General features: G+C 39.4%; 1 protein-coding gene across 1 annotated transcript in view; it reads left to right on the top strand.

Annotated features, from left to right (window-relative positions):
• ctnnd2a (catenin (cadherin-associated protein), delta 2a) overlaps nucleotides 1-25,696 on the top strand; it is a 264,157-nt gene that overhangs the window by 102,085 nt on the left and 136,376 nt on the right. The window contains exons 4-6 of the mRNA XM_030756885.1: nucleotides 17,509-17,543; nucleotides 18,267-18,371; nucleotides 21,593-21,765. Coding sequence (XP_030612745.1) covers nucleotides 17,509-17,543; nucleotides 18,267-18,371; nucleotides 21,593-21,765 — 313 coding nt within the window. The remainder of the gene's footprint in view (nucleotides 1-17,508; nucleotides 17,544-18,266; nucleotides 18,372-21,592; nucleotides 21,766-25,696) is intronic.

Below are 25,696 nucleotides of genomic sequence, written 5' to 3'. Positions count from 1 at the left end.
ACAAAAACAGAAAGTGACGGAAGAAAAATTAAAACAAATGCTGTGGAGGGAATTTCTTTACCCGGAGGTTATGTATTAGAACACCTGATGGCTGTTTGAGCTCATGTGCTGTCTGATGTTTTCCTGTTTTTGTTTTTTTGTTTTTTTGCTGCGATCCATAGCTACTGTAGCCCCTCAAGATTATACTTTATGTTAATCCACATCACTGAGTCATTAATTGTTTATTAGGCAGCTTTGATCATATCTTAAGAAAATGTCTAAATACGATGCTTCTTTCTGTTGCTTTAGACAATTTATAAATTGCAAAAGATTGGCCGAGGGGAGCGCTGTAATTACAGGTCAAAACAAGGTGATGAATATGCTACTGACTGACCATGAGAGATATAGGTATCATTCCTATTTTGCTAATTTGTTTCCTTGTTAGACAAAGACAAATATTTTCTTGCTACAGTAGTTCACATCTTAAGTGTTGGTGTATTTATTCATGATTGGTGCTTAAGGGGCTTCACTCTGTGCTGAAGATACCCAGAACTCATTACATAAAACTTTCACTGTGAAGGTGCATCATTTGGTTTGTTTGGTTGTTACCCTTTTTGACTTTTGTGCCTATTATTCTGGGGGAAAGTATGTGTCAGTGAAAGCAGTTATTAGTATGCATCTCTAAATAGGGATGACTAAAAAAAACATTTATCCATACAGATAATATTCAATCCATCCATCCATCCATTTTCTTCCACTTATCCTTTTCAGGGTCGCAGGGGGGCTGGAGCCCATCCCAGCTGTCATAGGGCGAGCGGCGGGGTTCACGCTGTAAGTTACTATATGTGGTGTTAAGAACCTATTTACTATTGAGCAATGGGATGGTGTGTGTGTGTGTGTGTGTGTGTGTGTGTGTGTGTGTGTGTGTGTGTGCACTCAATGCCCTGCCTGTCTTCTGTCTCCCAAGGTGTGCAGTTTTCTGTGCTTATGTGTGTGAGTGTGTGCGGTGACAGTGTGATCAGTTTTCCATTTAATTGAGCTGGTTTTAAGAAACATTCTTTTGTAATTCACAGCAGTTACAGTATGGTTAAAACACAAACTGTGATCACAGTGGTGATGCTTTACAGGAAAATAGTTCATTACTTGTAATACACTGATGTGTGTAGTGTGTATAGTCAATTGGGACCAACAATCATTTGAAAGTTTTAACTGTTCAGATATATTATATTTCTTCCTGCAGAATTAAAAACAAATTTATGAAGTTTTTATAGGCAAAAGATACCTTTTGGATTTCCAGAAAATTGAGTATAATCTCATTTACATACACTGGATATAATTAGATTTGACAGTGCAGATAATGTTAAGGATAATATTCACAAAATTGGAGCAACTGAGAGGAAGAAACAAAATTTAAAATGTGTGACCAAAAAAAAAAGTGTGGAGTAGAGAGAAATGAAGACGAGTGGGTGTAAAATTGTTTTAGAAAAAAGGGATGATGTGAATGATGAAAGCACAGGTTGCGATGAAGATTTTAGTTGCATTGATTGAACATGTGGCGATTAAAATGCAGGATATAGAAGCTGCACTGCTTTCCAATTTCTGTCTGCTTAGCGATGTCCTTTTAATAGTCAGATTCTAGAGGTGTTCGGAAAGCTCAGACTTGAGCATGTGTGTGTTTGTCTTTGAGTGTGTGAGAGAAAAAAAAATAGAAAACTGAGAGGGCAAGAGAAAAAGATGAGTATGAGTGAGTTTGTCCTCTTGAGGCACCATACCCTAAGGCCAAAGGAATCAGTGCCTGGAGCGGTTTAAGGAGAAGATTTTATATTTGTGGAGTGGAGTCTATGTGGGCACTAGAAGATGTGTGTGTATTTGTGTGAGTATGCATTTCAGGGACACGTTGTTTTGGTGTCTGTCTGTGTGCACGTCTCTGTCTGGCTTCTGCTTTTCACAAATTTTACAGAAAGTTCTCCTCTCCAGTTTAACTTTGTGAACCGTACCCGCAATATCATTGATATGAAACGACAATATGAAGGACAGAAATGAAAAGCAAAACAAAACAAAAAAAACTGCACGTTTAGGCTTTAAGCCTTTTTTCCGCGTCGTTGATTTCGGTGCCTAGATGAATACTAAAACCGTCAGCAATTTGAAAGCAGACAAAAAGAAAGGACAAGTGATTGATCGGTCTCATTCATTCAGACATAAAGTAGTGCATATGCTATACAGTGATGTGACTCACAAAGCGTCACATTCCCACAGACGCTTTGCAGAGGAACGACTTATTAGATGAGCACAATAAAGCAAGTAAGTTTATTTCCTTTGGGCCGGGGGTTGGATCTAAGGACAATGTCCTCCCAAGAGCCATAACTGAATGCCGTAATTACACTTTTCACTGTGACTTTTATCACCTATTGTGGACGGTCCCAAATCGATTTCTCTTTGCATTGTAACCCAATGAGTCGGCCGGTGTCCTGGGTAGGGTGAATCATTCGATAAAACTGACATAATCCCGATGTATCCCTGTGGACAGTCGCTGCCTTTGGATTTCAGTTTTTATGTGTATTTAGGGTTAGTCAATGTTATATCTAATTACTATAGAGTGTTTACTAATACTGTATGTCCACATCCATCCATCTGTCCTTCCATCCACTGGAGGTTGGAGCAAAGGGGAGAATTGCAAAACAAGATGCATAAAGAGATATTTTCCTGGTGTGCTGATGGGTTTGCAGTGTTTCAGGATTTTTTTTTGTGTGGTTTCTTTTTTTTTTTCTACTTTTTAGTATTGGCGCTTTCCTATACCACTGTGAAATGTCTGTCACAATGCAACAGAATAGAGCTGGGCTCAGATAGACTCAGACGGCTCTGAAGTGCCTTAGATTAGGGTCTGAATCCTACAGTATAAAATATTGACTTTAATAAACGCTTACAGCCTCACGTGGCAGGCAGAAAAAACAAAAGTGACGCATCCACCTGGCACCATCGCTTTATTAATATTTGCATGGATCAGGAGCGAAGGGTGAAAAATATTTTATGGTCTTATTCTTAACGTCATAGAGGTTGTACATAAAACAGGTTTATTTCATCATTTTAGATATACAGAAAATATTTCTGTTAACTTTTGGTAGTCATTGTAAGGGAAGTACAATAGCATTCCTTCGTGTTTGTGGAATGAATGTAAACTCAAGTAAAGGTCACTCTTTCTGTAGTTGCATATGCTTATTTGAAGATGAAACTGGAGTAACATAAAAAGGACAAAAAGAAAGATACTTTGAATATTTTCCTGATTTAACACATTTTTGGTGTCTGTTTTTTTTGAGATGTTAACAAATCTCGACTTAAAACATATTTTGAACAATAAAGAGAGCAATTAAAAAGAACTTGTATGCTGAACAATGTATGCTGCCGCCTGGTATAGCCAGATGGCCTTGGTGTTTGTGTGTGCATATCTGTGCACTCTCAAGCCTTAGATGGATGTTGTTGAGTCATGTGCAGACCAGCACATGGTGATACAATGTGATAAATAGACCAGCTTCTTACCAGTTGATCGAAACCTCGTCCTCAGGGCCCTGATGCACGTCACATCATTCTCATCTATCAGTCACATAAACGTATGCGTGCATACTTTCTCACTTACTGCACATAAGCGGGCTTTGTTAACAACCTCGTCATCTCATATAGATGCACACACCTACACCATGTTTTACTTTATGTAATGGAATATGGACATTATTCATTTTAACTTTTAAACATATCATTCTCTTATAAGAACCTTGGCTGCCTATAGCCCTGTATCAGATGTGTGAAAGGCCAAGCAAGTATACAGTGTATGATCATGTTACTGTTTTCAGGCAAACAGTAACCTATGTGAGGATGAGATGAATCAGAATTGTCTGGAAAAAAGATCAAATACACCCAAGGAGTTTAATGAGCAGCAGGTGTCCACTTACAGACTCATCCTACCGAAATATGTAACCTATATGGACTGGGGTCTCTGCAGACCCCGAGAACAATTTACTGTGAGAAGCAATCAAGGTAGCAAAAGTAATCATGAATTTAGTAATAATAATTACTCTTATAAATTATTATACAAAAACATAGATTATTAAGTAATAATAATAATAATCATCATCATAATCTAGGCGATAATCACTTAAGAATCTGTTTCTTTAATACAACTTTCAGCTTTTATCCCTACAGTCCACATTATTATTTTTAAGCTTATTTACCATCCTTTGACTCTGGTATCATTTAGTTTTCTTGTTTTTATATGATGAAACATAAACTAAACTAAACACACAACCAGGCAGCCCAGAGATGTAATCTTTCCAGCATATCCTGGGTCTGGCCCGGGGCCTCCTCCTGGTACACACAGGTGAATGGATTGGTAGACAGGTATACTAGACATATATGATTAAGTGTTTTTAATTTTTTCTATTAGGATTTTTTTTTTTTATATATAATCAAAGTGTTCCTGGAGCTTCAACCTCTTTCTACCCCTGGTAGAACATGGTGGAAACACATCACCTAGGAGGTGTGTCCAGAGGCATCCTGGTCAGATGCCCATACCACCTCAGCTGGCTCCATTCGTTGTGGAGGAGTAGTGGTTCTACTCTTAAGTTCCTCCAAATGACTGTGCTCCTCGCCTTAAGGGAGAGGCCAGACACACTTCAGAGGAAGCTCATTTCTACCGCTTGTATCCACAATTTCATTCTTTTGTTCACTACCCAGAGCTCATGACCATAGGTGATGATAGGACCGTGGATGGACCTATAAATCAACAGCTTTGGAGTCAGCTCTCCCTTCACCACAACAGACCAGTACAATGTCCAAATCACTGCAGATGCTATCAGTCTCAATGTGTCCCAGTGTATCTGTCAGTCTCCCTCTCCCCGCACTCATGAACAATTCCTTGAGATACTGAAACTCCTCACTTGTAACAGCAACTTGTCGCTACCCCAGAGTAGGCATTCATCCTTTTTCCAGCTGAGAACCCCGGCCTCAGACTTGGAGGTGCTAATTCTCATCCCATCTGCTTCACACTCAGTTGCAAATCACCCCAGTGCAAGCTGGAGGTCATTGCTTGATTAAGCTAACAGAACCACATCATTTGCCAGAAGCAGAGACAAGACCCTGAGATCACCAAACCCTCCACCCTTCCACACTTTGGCTGTCCATAAATATTATGAACAGAATTTGTGACAAAGAACACTCTGCTCAGTCTGACTTATTGCTGTCAACCAAGCAAGCGCTCACTAGAATTGTACAGATACCATAAATGAAAACAACTAAACAAATCAGACACAACAGGCACTTATAGCATCCAGTTTGCCTCATGCTATGCTCATGACATCCTGGCATGTGACATTAAGAGCCAACAATTGCAACAGTCCTGTCAGGAGCAAAGGTAACACTGTCTTTGAGTCGCTCTTCCATGTCAACAGGTGGAGTTTTCCTCGCTCACAGGGTGTTCACTGCTGCGCAGATCGGGGCTTGTAATGTTGCAGTGTCAGCTGTATGACATGACCAGGGCATGCCCCAGCTCTCTCACTCCGAGATCTCCAATTTCCTGATAACTTCCAGTCTGGGAAGTTCTCCATCCAGATGATGAAGACAGTGATGCCTGATCAGTGTTTATTTAAAAAAAAAACAAAAATAGCAGAAATAGAAAACAATCCTGTGACATCATTAGGAACAAACTGACAAAGTCATACAAAAATCTGAATAATAGAAAAACACACCTGTGAGGTATGATTAAAAAAAATAGCTCTGGGTCTGCACAGATCCCAGTCTGGTGTTTTTCTAAGTGTATTTGTGTTGGTTCCTCTAATTCGACGTTTCGAATATTGTGCTTAATACCAAAGTAGTTTTATTATTTTCTATATATTTAGTAATCATTTTTTTTGTAATAAAATTCCTGAATGATGAATATTGATGATATTCATGCATGGTGTGTGTGTGTGTGTGTGTGTGTGTGTGTGTGTGTGTGTGTGTGTGTGTGTGTGTGTGTGTGTGTGTGTGTGTGTGTGTTAGTAATTGGTCTCGTGGGGCTCTCAAAGAGCCAGACAGTTTAAGGTGAATAACCTCTCTAACTCACATGCTTCCACACAGTCCCCACACACACACACACCAACCCCACCTACCCATACAGTACACAGACACACACAAACACACTAATATATCCTTTGGGGGAGGTGAGTGATGTACACCAGTAACTGCTTCATCCCCCAAAGCTCTGAGATGTCCCATCCAGCCATGACATCACACTACTGCCCTTGAGTGTCTCTGTGTATGCCTGTGTTAAATCAATATGTGTGTAAAGGTTTCATAGTGGCTGATGGGCTGCAGGAGCTGACAATTTATTTAGCAGACAAGACAGACAGTAGGGTGATTTCACTCATCTTCTAAAAGACGATGGGCAATCGGATGTCTGCATTCAGAAATGAATACATGTCCAGAACAGGCTGTTCCTCCTTTCATTCATCTGAAGGAACACATTCGTTCAGATGTGAATGGGAGAAGTAAAGTCTGGAGTGGCCAAGGAATGAAAGCTGTTTCACTGGAAAGCTGAAAAAAAAAGAGAACTGATGTTTCATCACTCTGTGATAATAACATGTCAAATAGAAGTGGCAGATAAATGACAGTTTTTCCCTCAACACAGCCTCTTCCTTTAAGAACATAAAACTACAGAAAATTTAAAGGGAGAACTTCAGAGTACACGAGTTGCTAATTCATTTTAGAGAGCATATTTCACATAATAAAAAAAACACAACTTGTATACTTAATTGCACAGTGGCTTACATTATTGCCTATGACAGTTTTACAGGTATAATCAATACTTAGTATCGCCAGCTGGATCGGGTATGCTTCTACCTGTGAGCCAGCAACACAGTGACAAATTGTGTCTGCTGTTCTGGCCAATTTCTGCACCATTTACTTTGAAATCTGTGTTAATCCCTTGAAATTGCCTAATAATCATGTTCTGTGAGAATTCATATTGGGGTTGACACCACAGAGTTTTAGTGCTTGTTCTTCACTCAAACCTAGTATTTGTGCTGCAAACACTGCACTGAAGCACTGCTGACTTGTTGCCTGGCAGCTTCTGATTTCAGTTTGTGGGCCAGATGTGTGCTGATACATCTTTGTCAGGTTGCTTTAATTTGCTAGAATGTTTAGCACATTTTGTTGAAATTATTCTTATGCAAATTTGTATTGTTATGCTAATATTATAGCTACTTTGCCACATGTGATTATGTTTTAGTCAATGAGGCCACAATGGGGCCAACGGTGCATGTCTTCCAATTAATATTACTAATGGTTTTGTGAAATTGTCCTTTTGCTTTATATTACATTGTAACTGCTGCATACAGTTATTACTGTTCTCAGACAGAAAATTCAACTTTTGTTTAACAATGTAAGGTAAGTTTGGGCTGATATGGCAGCACAAAATCACATGAAGCAGCAGTGTGGTCCGGGAGGCTTCTACGATCAAAGATTGGAGTTCAGGACAGGTCAGCCTGTTTTTAAGAGACATTAAATGGACAATTTCTCAAGAAGTTTGTCTCTGCCTGTATTACATCAGGTTTAAGCATCTGCGGTGTTATGCAGTTTGGGTCCTGTAAAGTTACTTACTACGGTAGTTCTAATTGGAGTTGGCTAAACAACTGTATGTAACCTTTTCTGTAGGGGGGCAGCTGGTAGCAAAAGTAATATAATATAAAGTGTAACATAAGGGTGATGTCACTTTTGAGAAGTTAATTCAAAGTGGCCTTTCAGACTGTGCTAACAAATACAACCTCCGCTCCATTTGGAGGTGTTAACAAGATGTCAGCTGGTAGTGACATTTGCCTCTAGAAGGACTTTGGACCCCCCAACACTGCTCTTTGTTCAAGCCCTAATCCAAAAAAGTTTGGACACTGTGCAAATTTAAATAAAAGTAGAATCCAATTTTATTCAGTAGGATATAGAAAACATATCAAAAGTTTAAACTCTGTGTGCAAGGCCAGAAATTAATATTGGATGCCCGTGATCTTCATAATACTGCGTTAAAAACAGACACAATTCTGTCAAATCACTGCATGGGATCAGGAACACTTCCAGAAATCACTGTGTGTGAACACAGTCCACCGTGCCATCCACAAATTCAGGTTAAACGTCTATCATGCAAAGAAGTAGTCATTAGTGAATATGATCCAAAGCTTATTTAAAATGGACTGAGGCAAAGCAGAAAACTGTTCTGAAATCAGACAAATCTAAATTTGAAATTCTTTTTGGAAAACATGGACCATCCGGTTTATCAGTGCTCAGTTCAAAGGCATGCATCTCTGATTGTAAGGGGTGCATTAGAGCCTCTGGATCTGGCACCCTGCACATCCATAAGGGAACCGTCAATGCTGAAGGGTATATACAGGTATTAAAGCAACATTTGCTCCCATCCAGATGACCTCTTTTTCAGAGAACGTCTTGCATATTTTAGCAATATGATGTTAAACTACATACTGCATCTATTACAAGAGCATGGCTTCAGAGTAGAAGAGTCCTTGAGCTGAATTGGCCTGCCTGCAGTCCAGATCCTTCCCCAACTCGAAACATTTGATGCATCATGAAACCAAAAAAATATGACCAAGAAGTTTCAGGACTTGAACTCTCCCAAAAGTCCAGCAGCTAGCCTCATCAGTTCCCACATGTTTAGACTGTTGTTAAAAGACAAAGGGATGCTACACATTGGCAAGCATGGCCATGTCCCAACTATTTTGGGATGTGTTGCTGTCATCACATTTAAAATGAGCTAATGTTTTTCCTAAAATCGTACAGTATGTTCTGTTAGGAATAAAATATGGGTTTAGGATATCTACAAATCATTGCATTCTGATTTGTTTATTCATTTTACACAGCATCCCATACAGCATAAAGAGTGGTGATAAAGCCAGTATTACATCAGTGGTTTTCTTTTGTTTTTTTCTTCAGCTGCTTACTGCATTCAGAAAATCACTAGTTTATGTCTTGGCTATGGCCAGTGTGTATCCAGCTCTTAAATTGATGCTTTACTTAGTGCAGTATATGCTTTATACTTACTACTTAACTGTCTGCTGTGCACCCACGTGTGTAGCTTCTCATGGGGCCCACAGTGCAGACATTAAATGCATATGAAGTAGTATGTGCAAACTCCACAAACCTACTCCTAGACATAATGTCTCAATGTATCAGTATTTTATTTTACTAAAATTCTAAACCAACTGTAGTTAATTTCTAATACATGCTTATTATTAATCTATTGTTGACTGTGATGTCATTAATACCACAGTTGATACTTTTTTTCTCTTGTTGAATATACTTTCAAGTAAAACTTACTCCATATTGTCTGAAGTTGAGCTCTTAACCTCTTCTTCAATAACAAGTCATAACACTCTTGTTGCAGTGAGCCTTGTTAGATGAATATAAATATTAGACAGGCCCTGTCTGTGTGGAGCACAATAATACAGGGCACACCCAATGTCAGGCCACCCATCCCTGGTGAATTATGCATAGAGGCATTCTGTCATTATCTGTGCCGGTGCAAAATGGTGATAGCCCACCTATCATAATAACTATAATAGCTTGGTGATTTAGACTCACATAGCAGATGTTCCTGAACTGAAAAAGTGTAACCAGCAGGTGCTGCTTACTGTGGAAAGTCATATTTTGTCCATGTTCACGCACATATGTACACATAAGTGTGGCTATACATGCATACAGACATTCAAATAAACACGTGAGACAAATGTATATGCGGTCTGTGCAATTAGGAGCACACAATGTGGCTTTTTAAAATATAAAACACTGAACCTCAACAACCTTATATCAACACATCAGCATGAAATACTGACACAGTGCACTGAGATGTATTTGCATGCTTCTAGGCTAAATATCTGCATGTGAGTGTGTAGGACTGGAAAGCGGGTGAGTGGGAGAAGAGAAAGCTGCAGAGATTTGAAAAACCTTTATTGAAGTTGTCAATTCCAGCGTGCATTGTTTTCTTTATTTTTTGTTAGAAATAGGGGTTTTGTTGCAGCTGTCAGTAGTCAGGCATTAGAAGTTATTTCAGAACACTTTGACTAGACAATTCTCTTCCAGCCCCACTGTTGAACTGTCATTCAGCTGTCATATCCACAAAAGTTTGTCTTCAGCCTTGTTGTGAGCACAATAGACTGCTTTCTGAATAGAGTATCAGAGAACTTGCACGTGTACATACATGCACGCACAGAACCACGTATACAGTATAGATGCTTGTATATAGTGAAAATAGATAAGGCCATACGTGCATCTACGTAAACAAAAACCCAAATGTGCTTTCCAGCGTCAGTGTTTTGACATGTTTTTTGTGTTGGAGTTCTGCATGTGGTGCAGTTTTGTGTTGATTTTATTCAAACGTTGTTTCACCCACTCCAGTGCAAAGGCTCTTTCAAATATATCCTCCTTTCAGACAGACACACACACACACACACACACTCTCGCTCTCTCTCTTTCTGTCTCCAACAAACTCCTCATCCCCACATCCTGTGCTGAGCATGAAAGTCCACTCATCTGCCTTGACTGACAGATTACCCTTATGGTGTCGCACAGTCATGCTGATGATGAAGTACAACAATTTTGTTATGCAAATCACCTCTCGATAACTGTGCATCTATGTAAGAAACAGATCTACAAACATGATAGAATGGTTCCCGAACAAGCTCCACATTTAAAGTGAGCAGGCAAAAGCTTCAGCTATCTCATGAAAGTATCGCTCTGTATGTAGGTTTCTGGTCCTGCACTATCCAGTATGTCAGAGGTTAGTCTTGAGACTATCTAGTCTAGATTTGAAGTTGTTCAAACTGCAAACAGTGTGGTCTGTGGGTGGAAGGCTATACATCCCCTACATGCGGTCAAACTGCCCTGAGGTGTGACTGTTTGACAGTTTTTTTTTGTTGGTTGCTTATGAACAGTTGGCTGAACTCTACAGGGAAGATTTCACAAACAAGGGTTCTGCTAAGCAAGTGCAAATTAGATGAGAAGTTGATTACAGATAGTGCCTGAAGGCTTTCAATTTCATGTACACTAATAATAAATTTATTGGCAGAGGAAACAAACATTCTTTACTTAAGTATTGATTTAAGTTTTTTATGCAAGTAAAAATTAAAAGTACAGGCTCTGAAATGTACTCAGTCAGAAAATAAAAGTAACTCTTTGAAGGACATTTCTACCAACTATTTTTGTGCCGCGCTAACTGAACTGCAAGCTATATTAATATAATAATAAAATAGAGAGTTTTTTTGGTTGTAGTGGTTCACCGTTGGGAAAAGAATCACAGCTCACATTAATTTCTATTGTGAGCTCCAGCTGATTCAGCTGACCTGCTGCTCTGAGGTTTACTGCTCTTTGAGGATTTATGCAACTGAATTCAACAAGAAGCAAGCAGATGTTTCACAAACTGTCTTGGCTGATTTCTGTTCCCTAAACTGAGAGTATAGTATTTATGCTGTCTTTATACTAGACCATATACCAGGGATCCTCAAATCCGGGCCTCGAGGTTCGGTGTCCTGCAGGTTTTAGATGTGTCCCTGATCCAACACACCTGAATCAAATGGCTGAATTACCTCCTCAGTATGCAGTCAGGTTCTCCAGAGTCCTGCTAATGACTTCTATATTTGACTCAGGTGTGTTGAAGCAGAGACACATCTAAAAGTCCCAGGACACCGGACCTCAAGGCCTGGATTTGAGGATCCCTGCCATATACAGTTACCATAAATGTGGAATTCAGTGAATTAAGCATCAGCTTAAATTCAAGTTAACCTTTGCTACACTTGATGTAACCTGACACTGACCATGAACACCACAGCACACCAGTCCAAGTATGGCACGCTGACCTGTTTATCCTGCACTAAACTGCAGTATTTTCATCCAACCTTGGAATAACACAAAGTTAGTGCACTTTGGTTTGTTTTGCAGGATGTTTCACAATATGAAAAAAACACAACTTCACATTGCACTGTATATAGATCCAATATCTGATTTTAAGAATAAGGACATTACATGTAAGCTTTAAATTTCAGGTTTAGCACATGCCACTGAGTGGTCCTTAATTATCTAGAACCTCTCTTCTTCCTCTCTTGTCCTGTCTTTCTTACATCTTTCTCCATCTCTGGGTGAAGTTATCTCTCACTCGTTTCTCTGCCTAGGAAATACAGCAGCTATACCTTTAGCTGGCAGACACACTGTGTAACAAACTGCACAGAAATGGTTTGTGCATTTGCTGATATTTGTTGAGCAGTTGTGAAAGTTGCATTTGAAATTACCCGCTGCTTAGCAAACAAACTTCCTTTATGCTCGCTCCTCTTCTGTAGTGCTAGCTGGATGCTGCTGTACTTGTACCTTAAGGACATCTGCACCAAAAATGCAGTTCCAGATCGTTCCAGCCCACTTTAACCCCAGAGTACAGCACTATACATGATGCATAAATTCTATGTTTTTGTGTTTATCATCTCTTTGTACCCAATAAACCACAGTGATGGATAAATTTGGATTGTCTTATGTGTTATTGTTCCATTCTGTTTAGGCTCATGTTGGTTTGGTGTTTGAAGCCACGCAGTGAAGTGAAATAAAAAAAAATTACCTAAAATGTGTTAAACCTATAATAACAAGTCTGTTTTGAAAATCTAAGGAGTAGAAAGTATAGATATTTAAGTGAAAATGTATGGAGTAAAAGTAAAAAGTTGTCAGAAAAACAAATACTCAGTAAAGTACAGATGACTGAAAATTCTACTTAAGTACAGTAATGAAATATTTGTACCTTGTTACTTCCCACCTCTGTTTATTGGTCATTGATACTGCAAAATTAATACTATGTTAGTACTGTGTATAGTAAATAAATGTATGTATAGCCTTTTTCACTGCCCACAGTTGCTTAGCAACAAAATTATCTATTAATCACTGTGTATTTTGAATGTGTGATTAACGAGAAGTGCAGTGTGCACTGACTGTTTAAAAGCATTAGTGTTACATATTTTTTTTCCTCAGGATTGACTGACAATCACACACAAATCTTTGAAAATAAAAATGCTGAAAGTTGACAAATTATTTAAATGACATGCATTTCCCAAATGGGCCCACATCCAAATGATTACAATGTCCTTGAGATGCCTCTTAAAATAATAATTTTTGCTGTCATTGATTGACCATGTGGAATTTAGAGTACCTTTAACATGTATGTGCACAGTCAGGATACTAATACACTGCATTTGTTCTGTAAATCAAAACTCATAACTGTTACAGTAATCTCAAAATAAAGGAAGGCCGACTCGTGTTCTGGCTTAGCTCATGTCATGTGTTTTTAAATCTTTTGCTCATATGCTTACCTGGTCATATCCTGTACTTTTTTTTTTTTTAATGGGAAAAGATCAAACTTCATTTCAAGCCTGTTATTAGATTTTGAGCATAATGGACAAAAGCAAATTAACAAGACTTGGCTGTTTTGTAATGACCATCATCTCCCTTGTTTTGCTTGAATGGTTCAGCATTCAGGTGTATTTCAGCACCAATGAACATCAATCAGTGAGAAAACTGACATTTTTAAATGATTTAAAAGCAAGGCGATAATCTAAATCCATCCACTCTCCTTCCTCAGCTGTCTTTGTGCATGAAGATTCCCTCATAGCTTCTAGAAATGCTGTAGTTGACCTTGACATCTGACCTCATTGCATATGTTCACGGAGGTCAGGTCGCAATGACTCATTGTCATTCATCAGTCGATTCTCCTGACTTCTTAATTATTCTCAGCGCCTGACAGTCTGTCCAATGTTAAGGTAACAGTGTAGGATGTTCATGTGGTAATATTAGACAATCACAGTGAAAATTGTTAAATTGACTCACTTTTTTAAATGTTATTTTGCATGGTAAAGTTAGAAATTATGAAACTAAGAGGGGTTTGTCTTTTTTCAGACAAACATGGCTTTATTGTCTTTTACATCTCACTTCTTTAGGGTGTTGCTATTCTATGTGCTGTACTGTACAGTACATGCAGTTGTTGGCCCCGTGTTTGCTAAGAGGAATGAGTTTTTTCACAGTATCCTATTCTTGACATCTCTGGGTCCCTAATGAAAGCAAATAAATAAAATGGATTTATGCTTGTAAAAACAGTGTTTTTCAAAATGTCAGGATGTCTTTAGACTTACGTCCTGCTGTAGCACAAAAAAAGATCAGGCGGGACATTACAGTCTGTTAGGTTCTCTGGCAGTAATGAAATAGCCCAGGACATCATGCCAAGCCTGTCAGTTCTTCCTCATCCTCAGCTTAACAGGAAAGTAGTTATCAGAGACACTGAGTAAAGCATTTTTGGTTGAATGTTGGTATGAGTTTGACACCTTTTGTATGTGTAGTATTTTTGTTTTATATGTTTTTGTGTATGCGTGTCTGTGCGTATATCCTTAAAAATGTGAAAGCAGAAATGTGTTTGCCGAGGATGCATACATACATCATCACTGACAGCCTTATCACGATGGACAAGTGCTCTTAAGTGCTACTATCTGTGAAGGGAGGCGGCTGGAAGATTTGTGAATAAACTTGTGTGGCAGTGTAACTCTTTCACAGTGATGCTGATGAGTAATGTAAGCTGAGGACTAATGACATCACCAAGAATGATGCTTGTGGGATTCCTGTTTCTTAACACATTTACATGTTTAGCAGGTTTTTATTAGTGTAGTTTTGTACCTTACTTTAACAAACTCTCCCCAGCCTCTTGACAAAGCACTTGAAGGAGCATTATTAAATACTATATACACATATTTTGACCCTTCATTGCATCAGAAATATCACAAATTGATTTGCCAGCATGAATTCACAAATCATTTCTGTCACCATATTGTTTCTACACCATAAGCAGGTTTTCAAGTTTTTAATTTATTGCTTGAATTCATTAGTTGTACTTTGAGTACTTGAATGTCAGTATTCCCATTTCACTCAGTAGTGTAGAATGCACAGGTGCACACATTGGGACAATAGGTGCAAACCGCACTTTAACTACCACACTTGTGACCTGCGTGGAGGCATGCCTCGGCATTCACTGGGAACAGTAGAGGACGCTGCGTGTCAGTTTAAGCTGTGCGGCTGTTGAGAGTGGTGTGTTGAATCGCGGGGCGTTGTGTTGTGGCATCGCAGCCAAGAGTGTGCAATGTTGTGGAATAATGCTGTGCTTAATAAACCTCTCCCTGAGTGTCTTATGCAGAGTTTTCTTTTCCTCTCTCGTTCCTTCTCTGTAACCAACTCCACTGGAGAGCTGCACATAACGATGCCGTGGTTACTCTGTTGTATGTTCCTCGGGCCCATGAGATCTCAGTAGCTCTCTCTCTTTGTATTAGCAAGATTGAGATTTTGTTTAATTAAAGTGCAATCACTCTTAATATATCATTAAATGCAAAGTCTTCTGTGTACAATTCAACTTTTTATGATCTCTGCTTCGGACTCAGGTATTTAATCCTGTGACCTGAAGTCTTTTTTTCACCATACTTACATCACACAAAGCAAATGTTAGCTCAAGAATTATTGAACAGTAAATTAAGTGAACCTTTGAATTTAATCGCACATTTTTTTTTTAAACTATCACAATGGGAGCTTAAAGCTCCGTGTGGCCACTGACCTTTTAATGTGCAAACCCCTCTGTGACCTACTTCCACAAAGCAACGTTTTGTTTCACAAATATTACTGAAATAAAAGTAAACTTTCTGCAGTCAAACTCCAAAATTTACACCAGAATTGAGAGGACAGTGGGTCATAATGACTACTGAAGCATCCAGCCGTTGAGTCCAAGCCAGCAATGACCTTTGGAACGGTCGTCACGCTTGAGAATCAGCTGTCGTGCCAGCATCACTTCCTGAGGTGCTGCTAGGACAGCGGCTGGCCAGGCTGTATTTAACAGACCAACTGGTTTCAAATAGTAACAAGGTAGCACATGTTTATATTTCTCTTCTTCACGACCCTTTATTTATGATGCGTAAATGGACATCTGTAGAATGAGTGGTTGTCTAACAGTTTCTGGTTGGTTGGCTGTCCAGGGTGTACCCCGCCTCTCACCTTATGGCAGCTGGGATAGGCTTGGAGTGCAATCATATAGGCTACTATGTTTTAAATTTCAGCTTTAACTAGTAAAATGAGTCTCTGCTATTTAGAAAATTCCTGTTTGTGGATATAAAATAATATATAAAATAAAATATTAAATCTCCCTGAACCAGAAGGAAAAGTAACATTAAATGTGCACAATTCATCCATTCTTGTTCTTATGTGTATTCAAACCTTGTACTTCTATGACAGCACATAAACACTTGAAACATAAATTACACAATGATGCTGGGCAGTGCAAGCACACTGACTTCAATTAAAAACTTTGGCTGTGTGAGATATGAAATAGTGTAAATAGGACACATGTACACGGCGAGCCCAGAAAGCCGGTCTAATCATTTAGATGAAGTTAGATGGAAGAGTCTATAGCTATCAGCTAGTCTGTCTGATTTTGTATTGATCACAAAGAAGGTGGCTCAATACTCGTCTGAGAGTTTCTTTTTTGTGCTTCTCTTTGATTCTACTGTGCTTTGTTTTTCTCCCTGTTCTAACCCCCATTAATCACTGATCCATTGGCAGTCATTGACAGGAGTATAGACAAAAGTGTTGTTTATAGTTTGTACAGGTGAATAAACATATGTGTGTGTACATGTAGTTTATTTGATCACAACAGCAGCAACAAAAAATAGAGCAATAATTACACCATCCTGCAATGGGCAGTGAACCAGTTAACACAGAACTCAAATGCGTGACTTAAGGATGGGTTTCATTGTCCAACAGGTAGCCTACTTCAGCTAAAGCTTCAGTACACACAAGCTCAGTGTATAACACACAAACAAAGGAAGAGACAGAAGCTAGGTTAAGACAAACAAGGCTAGGGTGAAACACAAAATAAGAAAGCAAAGATAATTTGGCACACACATTTTATCTTGTTTCTAAGCTCTCCTACCAAAATATAAAAAGAAAAATGATTTTCTTATGAGCCCATAGGTTTTGTCCACCAGTAAATTCTTATTCTTTCCATGGAAATAAACTCAACTGCCACTATTTATTGTTCAGTTTTAGAAGTTGCTGCAATATGGGCTTCTCAGAAGGCCCCAAAGCAGACCTGGCACTGGTATCACTGTAGTGGAAAAGAGGTAAAAGCTATGAAAGATTACAGACTAAATACACCAAGAGGCCAGGGCAGTGGGACACAGGTAAAATATAAACACTGAGCACTGCAAGTATCTTTTCAAATGAGATTTCCTGTTCAGTGCAAACGAATGGTGAGCCCAAGGTTAAGCTAAAAGTGACCAATATCGCTTCTCAGCTCATGTATTTTACTTCTCATTACTCAGGGATCTGGAGACTTGATTGGAAGAAGTGCCATGAATTTAAAAACGTGCTCTTAACTGAAACATTACTTTATATTTTGTTATTGCCCTTTTTATTTTTGTTAGTAACCACATCCTTTTTTTCTTGCAGTTCTTCAGATGAGCAGTTTCGTTGGAACTCTCAAGGTAATTAAACATGTGTTTTTGCAGACACAGGTTTGGGGGGGTTTGTTTTTTTTTTTTTTAGATTAATTATGTATACAAGTCAAAATCATTGAGATCGGTAGCTGTGGCAATATGAGAGGTAGCTTCTGCCATATGTCTAATGCATCTTAAGTTGAAGCACATGAATTTTTGTGGCAACACTACAAGGCCTGTTTTGATTTGATACCTCAGTTCCATTAATGTTCCTTAAATGGTCACCTACATACAGTACCTGATGGATTTATAGATTATTGCAGAATGCCACAGATCTGTGAAGTCTCATCACACCCTTAAATATGTATCAGCTTGTCAAACTGTGTCCACTGCTGGTGTTGGAGGTTAGTGTTGAACTGTATGTTTAAAAAAAAAAAAAAAACTCAAACATTTTCAATGCAAACAATAACATACAAATTCCCAAATGCACTCACACATACTTACCAGTGCATCAAATTCACTTTTACAACAGCAACTTCATTTCCAGCTAGGCAGCTCCCAGGGCAGACTTATCAGGGCCCTTTACCAGCATATAATCAAAATGTCCCACGGCTCATAACCAAGTCACAATGCGTAAGGCTTTACAGACTGAGAGTAAAGGATTGAGGTTACTGCCCAGAGAGATCTCATCTCTCTGCCTCATTCTCTTTTCCTTACCTCTCTCTTTCTCGCACTCTTTATGTGCCCCCTCATCATTTTTCTCTTCCACAGCTGATGGACAGAAAGATATTGAGGATGAGTTGACAACAGGTCTGGAATTGGTGGATTCCTGCATTCGCTCCCTTCAGGAGTCAGGAATACTGGACAGTGGAGAACGTAAGTATATGCTGTTTATCTGAAAGGAAAGGAGCTACCTTGTCCCTCAACCTTTAGCTATGTGGCATAATTGCAAAAACTCAAGATTTAGTTTGAATTCAGTGGGATTTTATTCCAGATTTTAGAGTTGCAATACAATGAGAAATTAATTTTCCAAAATTATATCTGCTAAAATGCACAGAATGATGCTCTCAATTTTTATCACCAACCATCCCACCGCCTGGGGACCTTGGAGTCTGACAAACAAATTCAAACAATGATTGAGAAGCAGCCCGTGAATAAGGTCATGCTAAATGTGTTTGGCATTTTCTTTGCAGGTCATTGGTTTTGGAACACTGCATTCCCATTTCACTTATTGCCTGCTGACCTTTTTGATAGTTGATATTGTAGTAATGGATGGCATTTTGGAACTCACACTGTGGGTGATACTCAGTGCATTTCTATGTGACAACATACATGTGACACCTTGCGTTGCATGTGATTTCTCATACCAATAGAGTGGGTCAGGTAGTGTGGAAAACCTATGTAATGCACACACACACAAACATGCATGTATGACAAGAAGCTGGTCAGGATAGGCTGGTTTTGGTATATTTACAAAAATAGCTGTTGCTGGTTTGCTTTGAGAAGGCCGATTACAATCCATGTCAGATCATTAGATTCTTACCTTGTTTGTTGGAAGTGCCTGAGTCTCTGTCACTCCTGTCCAAATAGATGGCACTCTTATTGTGAGCACTCTTATTGTGGATGTTCCACACCCAGCTGTTTCCCCCATTTTACGAATGGGTTTCTACCAGAAGCTTAACAATGTGACTCTAGATAGCTTTCTGTGTGTGTGTGTGTGTGTGTGTGTGCTCGTGTGTAATTTTCCCAAAAAGAGGGTGCTGTCACTAGCTAAGCAGTAAATACATACTGTAGTGAAATATCGCTGTCTTTGCTGAAGGTTCCACAAAACGGGAAGGCTTTTTGTGTGTCAACACAAGTCAGCACAGAGCAACACAACTCATAAGTAGCTGTACACACAGACACAATAATTCTAAGAGAAAAAGTAATGTTTGGGTTTTGGTTTATTGTTATCCTAAATCCAGCCTTCTTAAAAACCCTCAAGAAACCCTTAATGACCCTTTTGTGTGTATGTCAGGTGTGCATGAGTAAGCATTTCATAGACTGCAGTAAGAATGGGACGCTCATAATTTGACTGAGCTTTTGAAATATTCATATCAGAACAGTAGAATTTATATTTCCATATCAAAAGAGAGACTGTACGGGAGTCAATACTGACATAAAAGCAGATCTTAAATCCCTACAACCCCCGTTTTTCATTTTGCCCAGTGTTTACCCGCACATGCGTGTGCTACTAGTACACTCACTCATACTGAGCATTTGCACATTTAACGTCACGTGTGCAAACATATAATGCGCTTAATAAACGTTTATTAGCTATTTCATGATCAGTCGGCTTTGCTGACCATCCAACACAAACACATTTCACATCACATGTTTGAACACAGAAACAACCATACGCTTTTTTTTTTTTTTGTCACATAACACACACAATGTAGCAAACACAGAGGCTGAGGGATGATGAGTTTGGGAGCTCCCACTCAGTCTGCGTAACAAAAAGTGCTGTTTAATAATTCATAAAAAGCAAGGGATGAATCAAGATGAGAAAAGGCAAGTCTTTTGTGAAGGCGAGAAGCAGAGGAGTTGATCTTGGTTCACAGCACACAGACTCACAGGGAGGGAAGGATTCTGGGAGAAGAGAGCGGGAGAGAGAGAGAGAGAGATGGCGATAGAGATTGAGTGAGCAAGCAAATAGATATAGGAGAAGAATAATAACAGGCCGTTGTTCTATAAAGTGAAAAAAAGAAACTAACGAGTCAGTAAGCTCAGGGGAAGAGACTTATTGTAGACTTTATTAGGACATGTTCATGATAGTCAGACTTTTGAAATTGGGAGAGAGAAACAGAAAGAAATCCCCACATTTTTTTTTAACCCCTTTCATCTGAATTTTTATACTTTGCTTATATATTGATCGGGCATTCTGGCATTTGAATGAGATGATTTCATAATATGGATGTTTTGTTGCTGGGATGGGGCTGGGTTTTTTTTTTTTTTTTTTAGATTTGCATGTATATACTATGATATTAGTGTATATACTGGATGTGTATTTGCAGTTGATAGTTTAATATTGTGTTTTTCGGCATGGTCTCGGACAAATAAAATGAATAATGCATCATAAGTAAGTCTGGCATCTTTAACCTGCAGAGTGGCATGACATACATGTTACGTACTTGAAATGTGCGCTGCGAGAGGGGGAGAGAGTGAAAATAGCATCTTAATAAAATATTTATTTACCACAGAGTGAATATGTCAAGGACCTAATTATTCTTCAGTAAAGCACACGTAAACACGTATACAGAAAACCTATATTACCACACACTCACCGCTGATTACAGAGTGGCTTGTAACCATTCCCTTTGGTTCACAGCATCACTCCATAGACATTTAAGAAGATAATCCGTCTAAAAAAGTGCCATATGATGATCTTAGCTCGGATCAATAGCAGCTTTATGTGCACAGCATCGGAATCAGAGAGACGGGATTATTATTTGATGACACCGCAGTGACTTCATCAGGTGGTAGAAGCAATGGTGCTCTGAAGCAGGGGGTGAAGTTGTGTGTGTGTGTGTAACCAAAGTAATTATGGTTGACACAGTCTCCTGTGAATTGGCCTTTTAGGTGTATAAAGCTGGAGTCCATTATTCTGCAAAGCACATTAAAGTGTTACAGAAATAAAATCTTGTTTATTAAATAATTCCAAACCAGACTGTCCCGGTCCATCTTGAGTAAAGTTTTTCTGAGCCAACAATACAGGGTAAAAATGAACATGTTTGGGGAGGTAATGTTTAAGTTTCAGCCCTCCTCCTCCTCTCCTCCTCTCTATCTCCCTGCTCCTCCTCCTCCTCCTCCAGTTCTTTCTGTTCCTCTGTTTCTATCTTCCTCTGCTAATAAATTATGTATGCTATCTCCAATTCACGGAGTGCTGCACTGCTGCACTATCTGCTCTAAATTGCTGCTTGCTCTCTCTTTCTCTTTTCCCTATTTCACACCCCCTCTCTTTCTCACTCTGAATCTGTCTCTCTCACTTGCTCTGTCACAAAACTCAACTCAACCCCCTTTTCTATACAACCATACGCCACCTCTGTCTCAATTGGTAGGACCGACTCTTCTTTCCCAGAGTTCCTTGCAGCTCAACTCCACCCCGGAGGCTTCGCTCCAGTACTCTGCCAGCTACCATAGCAACCAGACCCTCGCCCTAAGCGACAGCATCTCTGCAGCAACTTCTCAGCGCAGCGGGCAAGTTGGAGGAGCTGTGCACAGCTACAACCAGGTGGGAAATACTACTGAACAAAGACTTATTGAGGGTGCAAGTTTTGATGATAGCAAAGGCAGAGAGCAGTTCTGTCACTAGTTATTTGTATAAACTTAAATGTGTGTTTTTAGAAACTTTCCGTTTGTCTAGGAGGCTGGTGGTCAGAAGATTTTAGTAATTGGCAAAGAATTTCAGCTCTTTTTCAGGCACTGTGTTGCATAGCACTTATCCAGCTGCGTGTAAGTCTGGTTTTCAGTGCTCTTAGCAAATGTGAATTTGTTTGACACTGTAGCTGAGTCTATTTGATCAGGGTAGAAGTGCATACTTATGCAGAATCCTATTTCATTAGCCCTGCTGAAGTGGTTTAATCCAGTCACTAAAACAGTCTTTTCAGGGTGCCCGATTGTGTTTTGTCTGTATTGTGAAGGTGATGATAGACATAAACAAGTTGTTTAGAAGAAAACAGTTAATGAGATGCTCAGTTAAATACACACAGAAATCTCAGCAAGTGACTTGTTTATGATGACTTAAAATAAAGCTACTGTACATGGATACAAAGACACATTAACCACAGCAGTGTACTGACAGAGAGAAAATCTATCAAATTACTTTACAGCCTGCAGCAGCCCATTATTTTAAATTTCCACATCCTTAACATATCAGTATTAAGTACTACTGCAAACACACACACCGTGTTGTTTGAAAGAGAAACCCACGGATCTCCTTGATCAGTGAAGCAGCCAGTGTCTGGAATAAATGTTCCATTTGTGATACATTATTATGAATCAAAAATGAGATACAATATTTTAAATTCATGATTATAGACTGGCTAATTATTTAGCAATGGTCATACTTTGTTGTGATTGCCTTTTTTGTATCTTTGTAAATCCTTTCACATAATTGTGTACTTTCTTTTCATTTCCAAAGGAAATGGGTATGTGCTCTGAGTTTGCACATGCATTTCTGTGATCTGTTTATGTTCACGTGTCCCTTGAAAGAGAACGATGAAGGGAGTGTTATCTGTTTCTGTAAATATATTTATTCATATCCCCTGCAGTCACACCAACCAGAGCTGGTTTCAGATAAAACTTCGATGCCTTGCCTTAATAAATAAGAAACAGGAGGAAAAGACAGAAAGAATTAGTGATAGACTGGGATATAGATGGATGGACAGATTAGGAAAAAGGAATATTTACTCTTTCTGCAGCGCTCCTGTCCTCTTTTCCCTCTTCCCATCTTCCTTCCCTGTCCTCTCTGCTCACCATCTCTGTCCATGTGAGCAAGTGTGTATCTGTGTGTGTGTGTGTGTGTGTGTGTATGTATCCTCCCCACTGATGTTTTTGGCTTGTCAGTGTAATGGGGCTAGTGCTGTCAACAGGGCTTGCTGCTCATGAATAGCTTTATGCATGCCAGTGCTGCTAGATAGGCAGGTGCAGCTTGCATACATGGATAGTACATGTGTGTTTTTGTTGATCTTTTTATGTTCTCGTGCACTCGGGTATGTGCGTATGCACGAGGTGGCTGCATTCCTTTACATGGATGCGTAGTGACTATCTGAAGGAGAGTGAAAGACAAAGTAGAAGGTCTAGCATGTTGCTGCTCTTTCTGTAGTATATTTATAACCCTGAGAGGCCAGATTTTAATAATTCATGGATACATGGCACCTCAAACATCCCAGTGTTTTACTGGAGGAGAAAAAGAGCAGCACTGCAAGATGACACAGAGTGAGATGGAGAAAGTGCGTTCCCTCACAGTGTGTCAGGCTTTCTATCTGTTTGTTACCTCAGCCAGCAATTCATCTTTTACTCATTATTTATTTACCCACCCATTTATCCACTCATTCACCCAGCCCCTCGGTCTTTATGTCTCACGTTGTGTTTGATCATTGCAGCACATCTGTAGTGTTAAACACAGTCTATTAACCACCATTAACAGGATTTCTAAACCGTTCCCTTAATCTCATCAGCCTTAAGTCTCTCACTTGGTTTCATAACCTATTAAACTAACACAGAGGACTTTTACAATACTTTTACTAATCCATCCTTGGTAGGCTGTAGATTGAGCTGTAAGAAGCTTTTAGATAAGGTACCTCAAATACCATGGTAGAATTCAATATTCTCCAGCATTTAAATACACGATCATATTGATATGTTTATTTAAACCATCTGCAAATGTGTGTTGTACCTTTACCTGTTGTACCTGGATCTCCTTTGCTAAGTTCAAACTGGATTTTATTGGACAGTTGTGTTTGATGGCTCTTATCATCATCCTCTGGATATTGATGGTACCAGAACAGGCTTCTCCAATGAAAACTGCCGTTTTGTCTCTGGGTAGTTAACAGAGACCCAGCACTCATCACCAGAAGTTTTAGGTCTGTGGTGAAATTTCATATTCTGACCACATTTAAGTTCCAGTTCAGGGGGAATTTGTTTTATCAAAAAAAGCCAGGAAACCGTTTGCATGAATTATTTATTTCATTTATGTTAATTGTGTATTAAGTTGTTTGAATCACATTATATGATCTTCTAACTGTTGGACAGAATCATGTTATACAGTGCCAATTTGTGAACGAACTGGTTAACCAGCTACTGTACCTTGTGAACTCAGTGATCCCACATAAGAGTTGAAGCTTAGCCAGTTTCTCTAAGGTTAGTTATTTTTGACCCCTGACTTCATGCTCATACATTTTGCATGCTTGTCCATTAAGTTTGCCACAGTTAAATTACCAGTTCAATCAGTATTTCTTTTAAGATCGGGGTGGGTTTATAATGCTCAAAAAATTAAATAAACATTTTTTTTTTTTTATTAATCGGGGATATTGATCTGGTCAGTTAAGTAGCAGAGGGGGTTGTTACTCAGTTTCAGCTGCTTTGGTGTTATTGAAATGAACAACAGGTGCAGTAGAGGCGCAACAATGAGACAACCCCAAAAATAAGAAGGTGGAGAACATTTTTTTCCCTCCTCAATCTTTTCTGACTGTTTTTTTTCACTAGTTTTGCGTTTGGCTAGGGTCAGTGTCACCTCTAGTGCTAAGAGGCAATACCTGGACCCTACAGAGGTTGCACAGAGAGTCCAACTCCTCCAGGATGGCACATCAGTGTGTGCCATTCCCAGAAGATTTGCGGTGTCTGACAGCACAATCATAAGAGCCTGGAGGAGATTCCAGGAGGCAGGCAGACACTCTAGGCGAGCTGGACAGGGCTGTAGAAGGTCCTTAAACCCATTCATAGGACCAGTATCTGCTCCTTTGTGCAAGGAGGAACAGCCAGCAACCACTGGTGTGAATGTCTCTGACCAAAAAATCAGAAACAGGCTTCATGAAGGTGGACTGAGGCCTCTAGCGGGCTCCATGGAGCCCAACTTGCATTTTCCATAGCATACCAATTATGCTATTCTGTGGGAAATGCCATAGAAAACTCTCTTCTGTCATCTGTGGCGCAGGTTCACCCTGAGGACATGTGACAGATGTGAAAGGATTTGGAGAATCCGTGGAGAACATTATGCTGCGTGTAACGTCATTCAGCATGACCATTTTGGTCGTGGGTCAGTGATGATCTGGGGAGGCATATCCACGGAGGGATGCAAAGACCTCTACAGGCTTGGCAACGGCATTCTGACTGCCATCAGGTATCGGGATGAAATCTTTGGACCCATTGTCAGACCCTACACTGGTGCAATGGGTCGTGAGTTCCTCCTGGTGCACAGTAATGCCCAACCTCATGTGGTGAGAGCATGCAGGCAGTTGCTGGAGGATGAAGGAATTGAAACCACTGACTGATGCATGTGTGATACAGAGTGTGACAAGATGATCCTCATTTTACCAGTTATTCATTACTTCAGTCTTAGTGGGTCACCTTTCCGCTTTCCTGCCTGTTTGCTTCCATAAATTGTACATCAGGTATTTTTTTTGAAGATCCACTCAACTAGTGATAAATCAGGTTTCATGATC

This window comes from Archocentrus centrarchus, chromosome 20 (assembly GCF_007364275.1).
Source record: "Archocentrus centrarchus isolate MPI-CPG fArcCen1 chromosome 20, fArcCen1, whole genome shotgun sequence".
In the NCBI taxonomy this organism is placed as follows: domain Eukaryota; kingdom Metazoa; phylum Chordata; class Actinopteri; order Cichliformes; family Cichlidae; genus Archocentrus; species Archocentrus centrarchus.
The sequence above is the reverse complement of the archived record's forward strand: the minus strand, read 5'-3'. Positions and strand labels throughout refer to the sequence as shown.